The sequence below is a fragment of the Hesperophylax consimilis genome, chromosome 16 (genome assembly GCF_061612785.1).
Source record: "Hesperophylax consimilis isolate HC1 chromosome 16, BYU_Hcon_1.0, whole genome shotgun sequence".
Lineage (NCBI taxonomy): Eukaryota > Metazoa > Arthropoda > Insecta > Trichoptera > Limnephilidae > Hesperophylax > Hesperophylax consimilis.
This window is the reverse complement of record NC_142851.1, coordinates 23461094-23478762: the sequence shown is the minus strand read 5'-3', so window position 1 is coordinate 23478762 and position 17669 is coordinate 23461094. Positions and strand designations below refer to the sequence as shown.

Here is a 17669-nt window from a genome sequence, read left to right as displayed (position 1 = left end):
GGCTCCACACAATTGAGAGCAGTTGAGACTCTTGTAAAAAATAGTAAATATCTAAAAGTATGTGCTTTATTTTATCTAACTATCTATGTATTTATATAAAGAAGATTCTCGGTGACGGGCGGACGGACACCGGGCGGGTGACGTTCGTTTGATTTTTAAACAAATCTACAGTATTACTCCGAGATTGATGAAATTTTGCACACTTGAACTTTAAAATAAGAGGAAGGTTACTGTATAAGCCTGATTTCGAATAACTTTGTGCACAGCCCGGGCAACTCTGGGGACTTCATCTAGTTCACTTTAATTATTACTAGATTATAATTAAATTCGACTATTCAGAAAACATTCTGTTACAAATAAATCCCGATTTTCACAATATCTACACTAGTGGCGTCACCAACAGCAAGTTAAGTTTGTGGAAGTAACCTTTTAAAATTGGATTACGACTACTCTTATGAATTGTACAGGTAATCGCGTAGATTCCGAAAATAATGCAGAGTGTTCGGTGATAAAGCGCGCTAACTTCGGTGGGTGATTCTACAACGTTTTAAAAGTAAAAAAGAATAATAACTTTTTTCGAAATTCCAATGTTTTAAGGTTATTTTTGGTTTTTTTTATGGGAAAATAAATATTCTTATATAAAAAAAATATTTCTGTATGAGAAAATAAACACTGGAATTTCGAAAACTTATTTATCCTTTTTACTTCTACCATAATGTAGAATCACCTCCCGAATTTCACCCTATATAATAGATATGTCATATTATGTTGCAATGGTAGGTGCTATTAAAAGTAGAAAACAAAACAAAAATCGATAAATTCTATATTTAATGATTGTATAATTAATGTGACATGATTCCTGTCGTGACCTGCAATAAGCTTTCGTGACTTCGATTTTAAGTTCGAGGGTTTAATTCCTATTAGTACGAGAACTTGCCTACCTTTTTAGTCGAAGTTTGACCAATGATTATCCAACTGGAAATAATTTAAACTGTTACCTAATACGAACGCTTGGAAAGGATACGAAAAAAAACGATGGTCTAGATAAGTAGGTACTATTATTTTACAAGCAATAATTATTCGCCTGAAACACTCATCCACATTGAAAAATCTCCTGATAAAAGATACGTGACGCCAACGGGATTACTGCTTGTTACATTTTTTCACCTAAAAACAACCAACTTTAATTGTTGAATGAAACACTAGTAAATATTGAATTATTTCGCGGATAAGAGATAAGCCGCCATAGCTCAGTGGTCAGAGCTGTCGACCGGATATCGAAGGGACACGGGTTCGAGTCCCGTTGGCGTCATGTATCTTTTATCAGGAGATTTTTCAATGTGGATGAGTGTTTCAGGCGAATAATTATTGCTTGTAAAATAATTGTTACCCTTTGTGCTATACATAAAAAATTTTGTCTTAAACATTAGTTTACCAAAAAATAAGTAGGTACTAAGTACACCAAATTTTCAAAGAGCAGTGTCAGGGCTGAAAGCCATATATATTTCAGATCTGCCACGGAGTTTGAAAACATAATTTATGAATGTTTTAGATATTAAAAATATTCTTTACAATCGAAGACATCGCTTTTGTATATTATATTGTATACTAGCTTTCGTGTAACCGGCATTGGATGGTTTAGTTTGCAGTAAAGGTCGGCGAACCAATCGTTAATTTAGCCCTACCTAATTTTATACAAAATGATCTTACATTTGACTTTCGGAAGTTCCCGGTTTTGCACGGGTTTACGCAGTTTTTTTTTTCGAAATCAGACAAACAGTAATTCAAAAGTGTTCAAGATTGTATCAAGAAGTATCAAAATTCTGCGTCAAAGGGCATAAGGATGATTTTTGACGTTCCTCTTTTTTTTAAGTTCAAGTGTAAAAAATGTCATCAATTTAAGTATAAAACTGTAGAATTTTCTAAAAACACACCCACAAAATCTTCAGGACCACACCGGAACACTCTTCTTTATATATTTACGCAAAATAGTACATAATGTATAGAAAATATGTTACAAAAATTAAATGGAACCATCGGTATAAACTGTGGTAGAAGAATGGAACATTATCATATCATATTAGTTCGTTCTTTTAATTCTATTTTGTGGCGTACACTGATAAGTAGATACAATAAGCCTACACAGATCGACATACTTATTTATGTATATATGGAGCATTGCTATTGAGTATATGCGGTTTCCAGTGCAAAATATAATCCACAGGCTTTATGTTTTACCAAAAGTTATTTTCTGACTAATGCAATTTTATTAAAAATATTAATTTTAGTTCAATTATTAATGCCCATCACAACTTTAATTAATATAAAAGGGAGATCAAATTATTTCATATCAAAAATGAATGTATTTTTTTATAATCAACTTTCCCCCGAGGATTAATATTTACAGCAAAGCCGACAACACACATCTGTAGCGATGGCTATTGTTTCCAATACTGCTGTTATCGGCGCTTTTTAAATGACAGAACACATCTGTATCGACATTCATAATCTAAACGTTGCGCATTGCTAGGAATGTTTTTAGATGTGTCTGGATACCAAACTTAAGGGACGTTTTGGAGTACTTTCTGGTACTTAATTCAAATTACCAAAAATTGACATAGGCACTTCTAAAATTAACCCGAGATTTAACATAGCATGACGTATTCAGCTCGTATTTTCTGTCTTCAAAAAAATCTGTTAGCATTGTAAATGTGGATTCTTTTTTTTTTAAATTTGACTATTGATTTTAGGTCCTGCCGCCTTGGGAAGCCGTGAAGACTGGCACCATCTCCTTCAAGTTCCGGACCAACGAAACCAACGGACTAATAGCCTTCAATACGGGGGTGAAACCACCCAGGGTAGGTTGCACGGTAAGAAGCACTTCGAAACGCAAAGAACCGCCGCCATTACCATCTACCAACCCCTGACATACAACCTACATTATCTAATCATTTCGAGTTACCAGCCCCCCCTGAAACAACCCTTCTACATAGCTTTACCTTCGCCTTAACTGTTATGACATATAACCTATAACTCCGTCTAACTTCTGATCGCATCATCAAACATACCCTTAAAATACCTTCTTCATCCATCTTGCAAACATTCTCAACAATTTCAAATCTATCGCAAGTTTCAATCATAAACAGTTTTATAAACTAAATCGAGCAATACAACGAAATAGTGAATATCTCTTTTCAAAAATCAATTGTTTCAACACTTTTTACATAAAATCAAGGATCAGCGCCATTTTGATTTTTTTAAACATTTTTGTACGGTTCCAGTTAAATGCCGATTCTCTGAAAGTTTCAGATATTGAACGAAAATAATATTGTGATCAGTTGAAAAGCATAAGAACTAGTCCGTTAAACTTAACATGTGATTACAATTTATTTAAAAGCTTTTAATGGGGACTATGGATTTCCTCCACAAATTAAAAGTTTCAAAATTAGAAATATCATTCAGGGCCCTTATTTTTTACCTTACATCATTAAAAAAACACTTTAATTGATGACAAAATTTACGTTAATTTCGTTTAAATGAATACATAAAACATATATTTATTTATTTAAATACATAATTCTTATCGCATCGACACATAAAACGTTATTATGTAGTTTTCCTTTCATATCGTTTCCTTATAATCAATATTACTGCCATCAAAATTTGTAAAACTTTATTTGTAGATGTTAGGTAGAAAAATGTGATAATCTCGAAAACTTTGATGGTTTGCATTCCCCTGTAAAATTATTGTTTGTTCGTGATTCCAACAAAGATTGGTAGATAGTTTTTAGTACCTCCCGTTGACTTATTTAAAGTATTATTAATCTGTGAAATTCACAAGAATCATTTCATCTACATAATCTGAATATTCACAAAATCAGACTGTTATAGCATTTCGTTCTTATCGAACGTTAGGTAGAATTTGAATTAAATACCGATAGATTGAAACCAACACCATATTATAAATAATATATTCTCTTCAAAACATGGTTTTCTGTGAATATTAAATTTTTTTCACCAAACCAATTTATATTACTTATTTTTTCAACTATACAAATAAATAACGGAAAAAACCTGATTTTGATAAGAAATTCACGAATAATTTCCAATTCTATAAAAATCTTTTCTCATTAACTAGCAGTTGAGATTTTTATATTTGAATGTATAATGTTATACATTCTTATTAAGGATATTCTACTAATGAAAAACTGCTTGATTCTACCCCTAATATCTTGTTATTTAGAATACGCCCTCGGGTCATTTGACCACTTACTAATTAGTGATGCAGGTGTTTTACAGATGTCGGGGTCCTTGCCCAAATAGATATACCTAAAATGCGCTCGTATACCTACATATATTTTATATTCATACAAATATGCATTTACATAAATTTTATAGAGTTTTTAAATTTATCTAATAGAATTTCATTATTCTATTCTTGAATGAATTAATGAATAAATTATTTAAGGCAATGCCATGCGTAGTAATGATAAAACATGTGTTTTTGGTTTGAAAATTTGGTCGCCTAGAAATGTTTCAAATGCTTTAATTAAATACTGCGAATAGAATACATATTGGCCTTTGAAATAATGGAGGAATTTTTTAGATAAGTCTTATTATAAACCCAGAAAAAAATAATGTAAAGGCTTATGAAAATTGCTTTAAAGTTCAAAAGCTCCTACTTACGAACCCATTTTCGGATATTATTTTATTGTATACTGTGGAAAATTAAGTTATTTATAAAATGATCAAAAAAAATTAAATATTTATGCCTGAACATCCACAAAATAAAATAAAAGGCACTTTTTGGCCATGTTTTTTTCTTGCATAAATCAAAACAGGCGGATGGTGTTAAGCGGGAATTTAAACCTTATCGCCATCTACGTAAGGGTTGTTATTGATAGCGGCTCAATTTAAAATATTACACTACGTAGTGCATCGCCTTATTTAATGAAGATGAATCCTGGAAGTGGAAATTAACCCACTTCCCGACATTCGATCGAGCTACAACTCGACATATAGACTCGTTATCGATGACAATGTAATCTTGTCATTTTGTATTGTTTATATTATTTGCAGACAATGTTTTGTTTATCAAATTCTTCAATCAATTTAAACTCCAAGCATTCTTACATAACTTTTAATGTTTATTAGAAGATAGGTACACAACACCGATTATTAATAATTGTAAATAATGAAAGTTTTAACGAATATCTCAAAAATTGCGTTTCAAAGTGTTTTATTACTACTATCAACTGATTTACAAAATAATAACCTTTAATGACACTTTAATATTACTGATGTTTTAATACTTGGCAACATATATTTTTTTCTTCAACACACTGAACTAGTTGCTTTCATCACCATTTTCTATGTTTTATGTGTAATCTAAGCTTGCTTTGATTCGTGTTTATTGTCTAGCATGTAGTTATGTAGCAAGTAATGTTTTCTTGTTGTGATTATCTTTTAAGGTCAAAGAATATTTTTACTGGCTTCCTCGTGAAAATTTAGGGTTTATAATAAAAACATCTATTTACTTACTGCCTAAATTAAAAGTGTTTAGAATCCATCGCTCATATTTAAAAAAATCAATAAAATCTTTACAGTAAACTGGTCTCGGTATATTGTGTTATGTAACTACTACAAGTAAAATAATGGCAGTAGCGACCGTATTCTTGTATTACCAATTTTAAGATTCAGTCAAAGTTCATAACTTATAAATAGCAAATATGCTAAAATGCAGCCTTTCTAACCTAACGTGAATACATTTTTCAATGACGTTTATTTTTTTTAATTAATTCCACACAGGACGCTGTGGGGAAAATTATTTCCCTCATAACCTATGTAATCTTTGAGGATGCTGTGTAGAGGTGTCTTTTTCAGGCCAGGAAGGAGTGAACATGGGTCTTGAAGAGACCCATCTTGTAGAATGGAGGATACACAGAGGTAGGCAAATCGTTCCACAACCGAGCTGTTCAATTCAAGAACGTGTCGTAGAAACGATTCGTTCTCATGTGACTAATGACAACTGTGTACAAATGGTGCCCTATAATCACTATCATAACATTTCTCGGCTCCCTCAGATGATTTAGCAAATATAAATTTAATACTAAAGCGTGGAAATTGATAAATAAAATTCATGTTAGGTTAACAGAGCTCCATTGTTTTTTTTTTGTGATTACTAGCTTAGACCTTCGATTGAATCTTAGAATTCATTTACACAGAACACTTCAACAAATTTGTCGCTAGTGTAAACCCGGTAAGTCCAATTTATGTTCGAAAAAAAAATACACAAAAAGGATTTTATACTCATGCTGTAATCGTTAGCGAGGTTATATTTTTTACAACGCAACATTTTAGTTAGTAGAGTAGGTAGTTTATTTTCTACGTTTATGTTGCGTGTTTAGTAAGTGTCGGTCAACATAAAAAAATTCAACATGCATTATTTTAATGAGCCACCTCGAAAGAGTTCGATTAAATATTTATGAATTTCAGTTACCTCTGTACTGGTTTAAAACACGAATTAACGTAAGCACAGGGGTAAATATCAAATGTTTTTTTGTTTTATGCCGGGATCACACGAGGACAATACAGAAGACAGTACAATATTGGCCTGTCGCTGCCCCGTGAAAAGACTCGACCGCGCATGGCAGGACAATGGGACAATACAACAATTCTACCGTAGTTCAAACGCGAAACCCGTTTATCTCTGAGACAGTGTCTTGGTTCTTTGTTCTGTCTTCCAAACTACTGTTCACATTAGGACAGTAGGAACACAACAATACATCTTGGTAAAAAAGACCGATAGAAAGACCATATTTTTCGCGAACTCGCTCGTATAACGCGCGTCGTCGTATATCCCTTTTGACAGCGTTCCGCGTTTGAACTACGGTAGAATTGTTGTATTGTCTCATTGTCCCACCCTATTGTATTGTCCTCGTGTGATCCCGGCATTTTAAAAAGTGCAATATTTAGGTACTCGAAATTCTTTAAATTTATTTTCTTTATTTATGTGGCGTGTTAAATTATTGTTTTGTAGAAATAACTGCATTCCCGTTTATAGTTATATGTATTTAAAAAGCACGTAGATTCGTTGTTACATACAGTTTGACATGTTTAACATATTGATTAAATATTTTAGATTCAAAAAACTCAACCGTGTTGAGCAGTATGTGGCTTTTAGAATAAAATAATAAAGTGTAAAAGGCCTCATCCAAGAAACCAATAAAACATTTCCTGTGTGAGAACCCGGGGCTTCGGACAGCTAGTCCAACTAACTAACCGATTGGTTATATATTTAATCTTGAAAGAGGCCTTGGTCACAAAGATTATGTTGAAAAGATATCATTTATTTTCTCAACTTGTGTACTTACTAGACAATCTGGACAGGTACCTAAATCTCTTGGAAAGCCCTAAATAAAAATTTAATATTAAAAAGATTTCAAAAAAATTATCATTGGAAACTAACTGGACATATCGGTGTATTTTTTCTTACATAGGTAGGTATGTTTTTTCTTCTCTCGTTGGATAAAATGGAAAGGCTCTGGAACTGGATTTCAGTGTTTGTTGTGCAAATGTGACGTCAATTCCCTTCTGTGAAACAATGCAACGCAGAAAAACAATAACCAGACTAATAACGAGATTAAACTGTGCAGAAAAGCGCAATATAAATAAGATTTAGATTACGACTAAGGTAGTCATTTCTAAGACGGGTTGTTTCAGAGAATTTGAACAATTCATCAAATTTCAACGTTCATTTTCAAGTTCTGTGAAAGATTTTTTAAATTCTGTTTTTTTTCTGTTAGGTCAAGTAACTAGCCTATAATGATATATGAACAGAACTTGAATAGGACTTTCACAGAAAATGAAACGTTGAAACTTGATGAATTGTTTAAATTCTCCGAAACAACCCGTCCTTACAGTTAAAAGTACTTTTCCGATCTTCAACTAGTGGGTTGAATATTTACAATCAAAAGATAACGGTAGGCAAATTCATATCTTATTTATAATATAAATAAAGATGGTATTTTCAAAGTTCAAGTTGCTCCAGGCGTAGTTAGTCACCGATAGTAATTTTATCACTTTCTACCATTATTATTGTTTCATTATAGCAGACTGAGTTGCTACACCCACCTAGATTATATTGGTATATTAATTCTATACTGAACGACATAGATCCTAAGGTTTTTCTTAGGAGTGTTGATCACAAGAACGAGTAATGAAAATTATTCATTCCTTGTGTTAAATCGAAACCATGAACCAATTTTCAGAATAATTTTAACTAACTATTTTAAATAACTTTTGAAACTTATAATCATCAATATAATATTTAATTATTGAAGAAGAAGATAATACTGATAAATATTAACGAAACATGAAACAGAACAAGACGCAGTCAATAAAAAAGTGAAGGGAACTGGGAATCTTGCAACTGAGAATCGAACCCAGAATCTCTCTCTTACCGGGAAAATGCCTCTAATCACTCGGTCATTGTGCCTGATTTTTTTTCATCTCATAGTTCAAATTCAGAATTAACAATATAATCTTCAATTTTTTTCACATATTTTTTGGCTGCTATCTTTTTGCTTGATTTGTAAAATGGCCGAGTGGTTAGTTAGAGGCATTGTCCCGTTACGACAGAAATCCGGGGTTCGAATCCCAGTTTCAACCGTTACCTTTTTATTTGCTGTGTTATGTTTAATGTTTCGCTTATCTCTATTAGTAATATCTTTTTTTCAATTATTAAAGTTACTAATGTTGGGAACGCGTTTGAATTGTTAGGGGATGAATGACGCTAGTTCTTCAGAGCACCTTCAATTGAAATACGAACAGAACAAAGGTTGACAAACTTTATCAAATGATTTACCCGTTTATACAAAAGTCAAAGAGTCAAAAGTATTATTATACTCGTAGCATCCAACCGGTTGTTCTTCATAATTTTTATTATTTTGCTTTCCTCCACGATGGTGTCTGACTATCGTCTAGATCTAGAAGTCTAGTAGGTATTGCATAGATGGCGCTCCTTCAACTACACTGCCCAATGTCAAAATATATCAATCTGAAATAATTGACATGATATATGATTTTTATAATAATGACGCGTTTTATAATTTTATTTGAAACATTAACAAACCCTGATGGAAATAATTTCCATCAGTTCCTGTTTTTTTAAGGAGAAGAAGGAATGAACATGGGTCTTGAAAATACCCATGTTATGAGTGAGAGAAGACAGAGGCCGGCAAATCGTTCTATAGCTGAGCTGTTCAACTCAGGAACGAGTCGTTTTCCGACTAAGCACCGGTACCGAAGGGATGGCGCTAGTTCCTCGGAGCATCTACCATTGAACTATCGGTAGAAATTGACTGCATTCCCGCCTAACGCCCATGCTCTAAATATTGCAATCCATTTGTTAAGTTGGTTTATTGTAGTAGCCATGTAATAAATAACTAATAATTGGCTCCTGACACTCTTGCTGGGCGTTCATTCAAATGTAGGGACCTATTATAGGTACTATCATCGACCAAGGATTGCCTATCGACGTAAACATACAGGGTCTCCGGGGGTAAAGTGCATAAACTTCGAGAGGTGTTTCGAAATGATGGTAGAAGTAAAAAAATAAAAATATTTTTTTTTAGAAATTCCGATTATTTTCCAAACAAAAATATTTTTCTATAAAAGAATATTATTTTTTCCATATAAACAATTCAAATTTTGTACCTGAAAACTACCTTAAAACGTTGAGATTTAAAAAAAAATTATTTAATTTTTTTTTACTTCTAGGTAGGTACTATCTTGTAGAATCACCTCCCAAAGTTTGTTCATTTTACGAATTTAAGAATTTTGATTTACGGCAGTGTAGTTGCGAAAGCGTTATATTTAAAAAAAAAACTTTGCGGAAGCTTTCTTCCGTAACACTGTCCCAACGGCATTGATCTTCTGCACGTTGCACAACCTTGTCCTGCAGTCGGATCTCTTCGCCGTGGAGCTGCTGAACGGACACATCTATCTGCACGTCGACCTGGGCTCAGGCGGAGTGCGCGTGCGGGCGTCGCGACGGCGCGTGGACGACGCTCACTGGCACGACCTCACGCTCAGGAGGAGTGGACGGGATGGCCGCATCACAGTGGACGGTGCCTCTGCCGAGTTCAGGACTCCAGGTAAAACGAACACCAGTTTTGTAATCACAGAAATCGTTCCTGTTAGGTACCGAATTGGAACCTTTAATTAAATTATTAAGAGATCTCCACACGACCCAAGTCTTATTTATTTAATTGAATTTGTACAATTTTTTTATATCATTAGAAAATGGGGTCCAAGTTGTTATAATTGTACAGCTTAAACAATGTATTTGTAGTACCACAAACCTTGTAATTGCGTTGTAGGACATGAAAAACGTATCGATATTTTGATAAGGTAACTGCATTTAGGAAGTATGTATGTAACTCTCCCCACGGGTGAGTTCATGAACATATTGGTGCGGTTCGCTCTACAATACTAAAGGAGGTTAGGGCGACGTCTTCGAGAGTGAAACTCTGGTACAGAGAAATGGTATAGGTACAATTGTAAAGGTATACGTTCAGGTAAATCATTTTGAAGAAACCCTTGCCTGTGAAGTGGTGTTCTTGATCAAATATAATTTTGTTTTATAATAATTCTGTTTCTATTGGGAGCTGAAGAATCGATCAAAATAAACTTAAATAGAACATTGTCGAATTGAAACGCGAGTTTTCAAAACGTCGCTAAGCACCGAGTATCTTTGGGAATTTGCGGGGATTGTGAAACTGAAGGGACTGGAGAGGGGACTGCGGGTGGGTGTTCCAAAATAGTTAGATATTATCAGTATCACAAGTACATTAAAAAAATCTCTTTAAAATAATTTTTACTTACCTTTTACTTTACCTGATATTCAATAAAATAATGTTTCTCATCAGCTTACTGTCTCGTTCAAGTACCTATAAGATCTTTTCTTTTCAATATTCAGTCATAAAATCGTTAGTTGAAGAAGCAATACGTAAGTCATGAAATTTGCACAGGTTGTCTGGAATTTTTAACTAACAATTTAATTTCTATCATGAGCTATCAATGACTTTTAAACATTATTTTTACTATTTTAATTCATTATTTACACATCATTATTTATTAAATTTGTCATAAAAAAGACAGAATTCAAAGAAACAGATTTCGAAAAAATAATTTTGTAACCCGGGCATAACCAGTTACTTTCCAATTATTTGACAGTAATTTTTATATAAAAGAGAGAGTAATAATAATATTACGTTACCAAATTCAAGAGGTCCATAAAATAATATTTCTCTGATGGTTTGTGAATAATGTTTATGTGTCTATTGTTTATATCTCTATTATGATTTGATTATATTGATTCAGTCATTTTAAATACATGTAGGTAGGATTACGAAAGATTTTTAAATATTGAGGGATCTGTAGGATTTATAGGTCCAACTAAAAGTTTTTCCGAGCCGAACCCTCTGATATGAAAATATCTGGTGTCGGTGAATTATTTTCCCATTTGATCTCTGGTGATTTGACGTGTTGTTTTTGTATTGTTTTGCATTTGTTATGCTTATATAATGCACTTGCATAATGTGGATTGACTAGATGATCATTTGTGGAAAAGTGTATGGAAGGGTTTAGTTTTTCCTGTTGGAAAGATTTAACCCGGACATAAAGTCGGAAAAGTTGGATTTATATCTACAACCTCTCTCCATGGCTATAAATGTAATGTTTTGTAAATTTTTCGTTATATAATCTTTTGTTTTGGATAAATTTTTTAATTTATATTCCTTTCTTAAAAATTTAATTTACTTATTCCATATTATGCTTTCTCAGTAGAGGTAAAGTCACAAGGGGTAAATTTATATTTGGTTTTATTTTGGCTCTATAATACTTATGTACAAACTGATTAAATGTAAACTGTCGATTTCCCGACAGTAAATAAATTAAATAAAAATATATTCCTAAGCTTCGGTTGAAGGAGAAAATAATTATTTTTAATCTCAAGTCAACTTAAAAATATTTACGATCAATATGATCTTGTTTATCTTTCCAGGGGAGTCGAACCAATTAGAATTAGATGGGCCTCTGTACCTGGGTGGATTGGGGCCATCCCATTCCTCAATCAACACCCCTCCCGCTCTGTGGACCGCGGCCCTTCGTCAGGGGTTCGTGGGCTGCATCAGAGACCTTGTTACCAACAACAAGGCGATAGACCTGACGAGTTATGCGAGACAACAAGATTCAGGTACTCAATTTTTATATTTCGACAAAACCATATAGGTACTTGTTTTATTTTTCTCAAAGGTGAGATTTTTTCACCATTTTTTTAATCTCAAAATCGATGGGTGACTAGGTACTTTTAAAAGAAATTGTAATTCTACCGGTGGATACATAGTGCCACAAGCGTCAATTTCATCCAAAAACGAAGAGAAAATTAATAGGTAGGTACTTATACTTCAGCAACTTTTTATGACACTGCTCATTCATTATTGTCTGTGGTCTACTATTTGACATTTGAAATGCCGCTAATTTCGTAAAGAATACAATTTTATTGAATAAAAATAAACCTTCCTAATTTAGACATTGATAAACTTGTCGAATTCCGCCTCACGCTTATTACGCAAAAAATATATAATTAGCACTTGGTTTCTACTTAATTACTACAAGAAACAACTGTTTATGTAGGGGGAGATGGTAAAAGATGCATTATAGTTCCATTTTTCTCAATCAAAGTCTAGTTAAAAGGTTAGGAAATAAGCATAAATTGAGCCCAAACTACCTAAAAACCTATTTTGTGTATGTTTACATCTCCCCGACTTGAATAGTTGTCTCCATTAGATATGAGTTGAAATCGAGTGTTTTTTTTTAAGTGCCTTTGCATGAAGCAGAATTCGACAACTTTACCCAAATTTCAGTTGAGTCAAACATTGCCACTGTACCTATATTGAGAAATGTGTGGAATTTTTGAATGAGAAACATTTCACTTTCATAATGTCACTCATCTTATCTGGAGTAAAAACTTTTTCTCAGCTACTATTTTATGGTATGGTCATTTGCACCTAATTACTGTTTTCATACAAGACTTCACACTCTCCATTTTCCATTAGCTCAAATAGTCATTAAAAGGACCTAGATACAACCAGATACCATCTACACCGTAGGGAGTTTTAGTGTTTGTGTTTACGTCATCACGGCACAAATACATTGAGGTCATATATATTATAACACCTCCATGGGTTACGCAGTTACGAAGTCATTCACAGAGTCACAGCGCTCAAGAGAAGGAAAAACTGTTTGGCAACAACGCAGTACATAAACAGAGTCAGCTTTGGCGTCCAAAGTATGGGCCACGCATATCGGATCATTGTCCGATGTGAGATATCAAAGGCATCAGTCGGTTACAAACGCTCGCCGGGTACAGGTCTCCGGCTATAACTTCAAAATGCCCACATGTACGCTGAGATATTACACAAGTTGTATTGGGAAATACAGGGAAAGCAATACCTTTAAGTAGGGTTTTACCATAATCAGTAATCGTGTAAATTAACTTATTAATGCTAAAAACTCGTGGAGCATTTGCATGGTGGTGCGCAGCCGCCGGTCACCTTCGACAGTTCGTTGAGTTCGTTCGCAGTCAGAAGGATTCTTACGACATTGACAGTCGTCATACCCCCTTTCCTACTTCCCGCAAGGGAACAATATTTCCCACTGATATTGCGAGGAATGTAGACTCTTTTTTATGTTTGTCAAAGGTGCAACCATAAATAAATGACTCCCGGTGCAACTGTTGAGTGAACATTCCAAATCAGGATGTCAATAAGCGCAAATGACTAAAATAATCCAGTTATTATTGTAGCAAGTTAGTCTGGTCTTATAGGTATCTTTCTTAACCTTTCAATGAAATTCCCACCTTGATGGAAAGAAGGCTCAGATTTCTGGGGAAGACACATTGTGGAATGAACGCCAACCCTGGTTAAATTTATTAAACCTTTGGAGCCGGATCCCTGCAATCGCAATGTTGAAAAATTGTGTCCAAGCACGTCACGAAACACTGAAATTGCAGTATCAATCTTGTACATTAATTTTGCTTTTGGATATCTAATACACTGGGTTTGTTAAACACAAAAATCAAAATGTCACAATCACAATACTGTTTGAAATGTATTTTTATTTATTTTATATTTTTGTCGGTTAAAGAAAGTGGGTTACTATCAGAGGACTAAGGTACATGTACTGCTTTCACAGGGCTTGATTGCTTACAGGAGCTTTGCAGACCATTTCCTTACCAATAATAATAATAATCATTTATATTTGGGTTCTAGGTTCAGTGCGTCCATCATGCCACATAGTACCACCGCAGTGTTCCCTGACGACATGCCAACATGGGGGAGCTTGCACGGAAGGCTGGAATCGTCCCCTCTGCGACTGTTCTGCTACAAGTTACACGGGACCTACCTGTGGAAGAGGTAAATAATCATTCATACACTACACTGATTTTGTGCAAGTAGTGATTTAACTCGTTTATGTCACCAATAATCTAGAATAGGACAATAATACTTCATATCAATCCATTAAACCATCAATCGAATCAGGAGTCGAAATAATAAAAGAGTATGACTGAGCAGATTTACGAATGTGGGTGAAGAGAATAGCGTATTTAGGACAGAGCCCTGACCACCTCCGTGACATAGCGAAAAGTTTTTCGGCGCTAGACCTTTAACCCAGTGAGGGCAAATAAAATTAGATTGATTTTTTTTTTAACTTATAGAATTAGAATATGTGGTGAAATTTAGGAAACAGATCTGATTTTCTGGGTAGGTACTTCCAAACCTTCCTCTGACTCTCAACATTTCCCTTAATTGAGATGTCGCAGGTATTTACATAGTCAATTTTGCAGAATTCCAATCTTTCCGCCTAACCACACAATGAAAAGACGTGATGATTATTGAGTTAGGTTGACTAATATTTTCTTCACTTTTAGTCGAACCCCGAGATAGCTCAATCTAACCGCATGAAAATTATGTTTTAGGATTGGAATTTCTTCACCTACCTTTCACTCCTCCAACTAAAACAACAATACTTCCCAAAATTTTGCAGAATCAGCCACCATCTCCCTGAATGGCAGCCAACATGTTTCCATATCCCTGGGTCCCGAGCACTTGACGCAGACTGAGGAGCTGGCCCTGCGGTTCCGCACCTCGCGGCCACTGGGTCTGCTGCTGCTAACCACGGCGACGGGGGCGGCCGACCGGCTGGAGCTGGCGGTGGTTGCAGGGAGGGTACGGGCCAGCGTGAGGCTGGGTGATAGGGAGAAGGTTTGAAGACCATTAGTTTCGGAATATTGACCCTTACGTGGAGTGGGAAGATCAATAGTTTATACATGTGAATCGTTACGTATGAACTAATTTATTCAAATGTGATAGAGTTTAACAATAACTATACACTGATGAGTCACTATGTACTCAACGTGTGATGAAGGTATGTGGGTTTCCAACGAGAGATGAAGCTGTGGATGAAGACGATGATTAAGATGATAATGATAAATGCAATGGCAGCTACTAACTTTTCATTAACGAGGGTTAAGATTCCTCTTTTTTTTAAGGACCTTTGTATTTAACACCTCCCTGTCTAAAATCTTGCCAAAAAAATTTACTAAAAGTAAAATGAAATTGACACCAAAACATTATCATTTTAGTATCCCCGATTTATTCAACATAAAAAGTCGCTAGCCACCACTACAACATCTTCTTTTTATTTTTTCACGTTTGTCATCCACAGCATTTTTTTCCACCATTCTTTGACAGTAAACATCAAGAGTGCATCACGGAATCTTTTCTACTTTAACCGGCATATCGTTAACTGTCGTTGACACCATATATATATTTCATGCTATTTATTAACAGTACCTTTTTATCACCCGTAACATAATATATGCTTAAGGTTTTAACAATACTAACTCCCCATGTCATTTTTAGAACCTTTTAGCGGGTCAGAATGTAAACGACAACGAATGGCACACGGTCCGTTTCTCTAGACGTGCCTCTAACCTCAAACTGCAGGTGGACTCGGCGGTGCCCGTGAGGGGTATGTTATGTATGTATTGGGCACAACACCGAGCACACTTATTTATTGTATTACCTATTAAAGTGACTTGTTAGAATTAGTCTGTTCGACATATTTGATAATAAAAAAAGGTATCCAAAACACGTAAAATAATCTAGTGACAACTCAGTTTGGAAATTTTCATGTCAAACGTGTAAGAATTGATAATTTGACGTTGAAACTCATTTAGTCAAATTATCAGAAATTTTTTGAATAATCAATGGCTCGTGGTCATACATTGGGTATCTATCTTTTAACATGCAATACCGTGTGATCATTATGTGGGTAACGGGAGGTAGAGACAATAAAAGATGTTGATGTAGTATCAGGTATCAGTTTGTTTATTACGTAGACAGTATTGGTGTATGCATCACAATGAGATGCATGACGGCTAGGTGACATCTCAAGTCGGGATGTGGATCTTTGCTTTTTGTGGTCAGCTGGTAGTGAAGATCATGGATCTTACCGGTCCTCCAGTGAGATGCACAACACTGTAGAGGGTGAAGATGAATGTTGGCGAATTCTTACAGGCCAACGCTAGACTCCGTCGATGGTGGAGATGAACAGTGGCGAATTGCCCGGGCCGATGCTCAACACCGTGGGTGATGGAGATAAACGGTGGCAAATCCTCAAGGACGGGACACTGAATCAAATCGGCTTCCTTACTTTTATGAGAACCTTAAAAAAATATATTTTCATTTATTTTTTTAAATTATCCAAACCATTTTAATTTTTTTTAATGAATAATAATCATTTGAAAAATAAATTTAAATTAATTTTTTTGTAGAATCTCATACAATTTAGGAGGCTGCTCTGAATGAGTGTCCCCGCCTTGTGATCTAGGAGGTTTTGGGCAGACGCGGCGTTTATTATTAGTGGAGCTGTCCCGACGGTTCCAGAAACTGTTGGAAAGCCGGCGTGTTCTCTATAGCCAGGCTCGCAGCCTATACTGGAAGTAGCTTGTTGCTACATTATTTGCACATTTTTACAATTTTAATAAGTGTTGACTGTTAATAATTATGTAGTAAATGGTAGCAATAGTGCACATTCAATTTGGAGACTTGTCACTCAGATCGCGTCAACTTATACACATATCTTTTTTTATATAAATATTATTTTTAAATTATCAAATATGTTGACAGTGTCGAACAATAGTTTACCCTGTTTCTTACTTTATTTGGAAATACCATAAAACCTGTTAATTTCATCAAATAAAAACTTTGCTTACACGGACAACTCTGTATTCAACTGGTAAATATTTTGGTTTAACATTTAATCTATCCAAATAAAATAAAAACTTGTCCTTTAGTAACATTCGTGAGTTGTTCAAATTCTCTTTTAAATGTAATTTTTAAAGAATTTACCATAATTTCATTTTCACAAAATTTTGCCAAATTTATCAACAACTTCATAAATTTTACTAAAAAGACTAAACTCTCTTTCGTCATAATTTGTCCTGAAGCTGAATTGCACATTTCATGCGATGCCATTGAATTGAAAGTTCACTTATTTGACTGAACATAAAATAAAATGAATAAAGGCATCAAATGTGC

General features: G+C 34.4%; 1 protein-coding gene across 1 annotated transcript in view; it reads left to right on the top strand.

The window, feature by feature from the left end:
* The window catches only part of LOC149416905 (neurexin 1-like), a 69601-nt gene that overhangs the window by 35289 nt on the left and 16643 nt on the right, over positions 1–17669 (top strand). Inside the window, exons 4-9 of the mRNA XM_089641345.1 lie at positions 2751–2870; positions 9965–10157; positions 12068–12259; positions 14337–14480; positions 15112–15329; positions 15990–16098. Coding sequence (XP_089497471.1) covers positions 2751–2870; positions 9965–10157; positions 12068–12259; positions 14337–14480; positions 15112–15329; positions 15990–16098 — 976 coding nt within the window. The remainder of the gene's footprint in view (positions 1–2750; positions 2871–9964; positions 10158–12067; positions 12260–14336; positions 14481–15111; positions 15330–15989; positions 16099–17669) is intronic.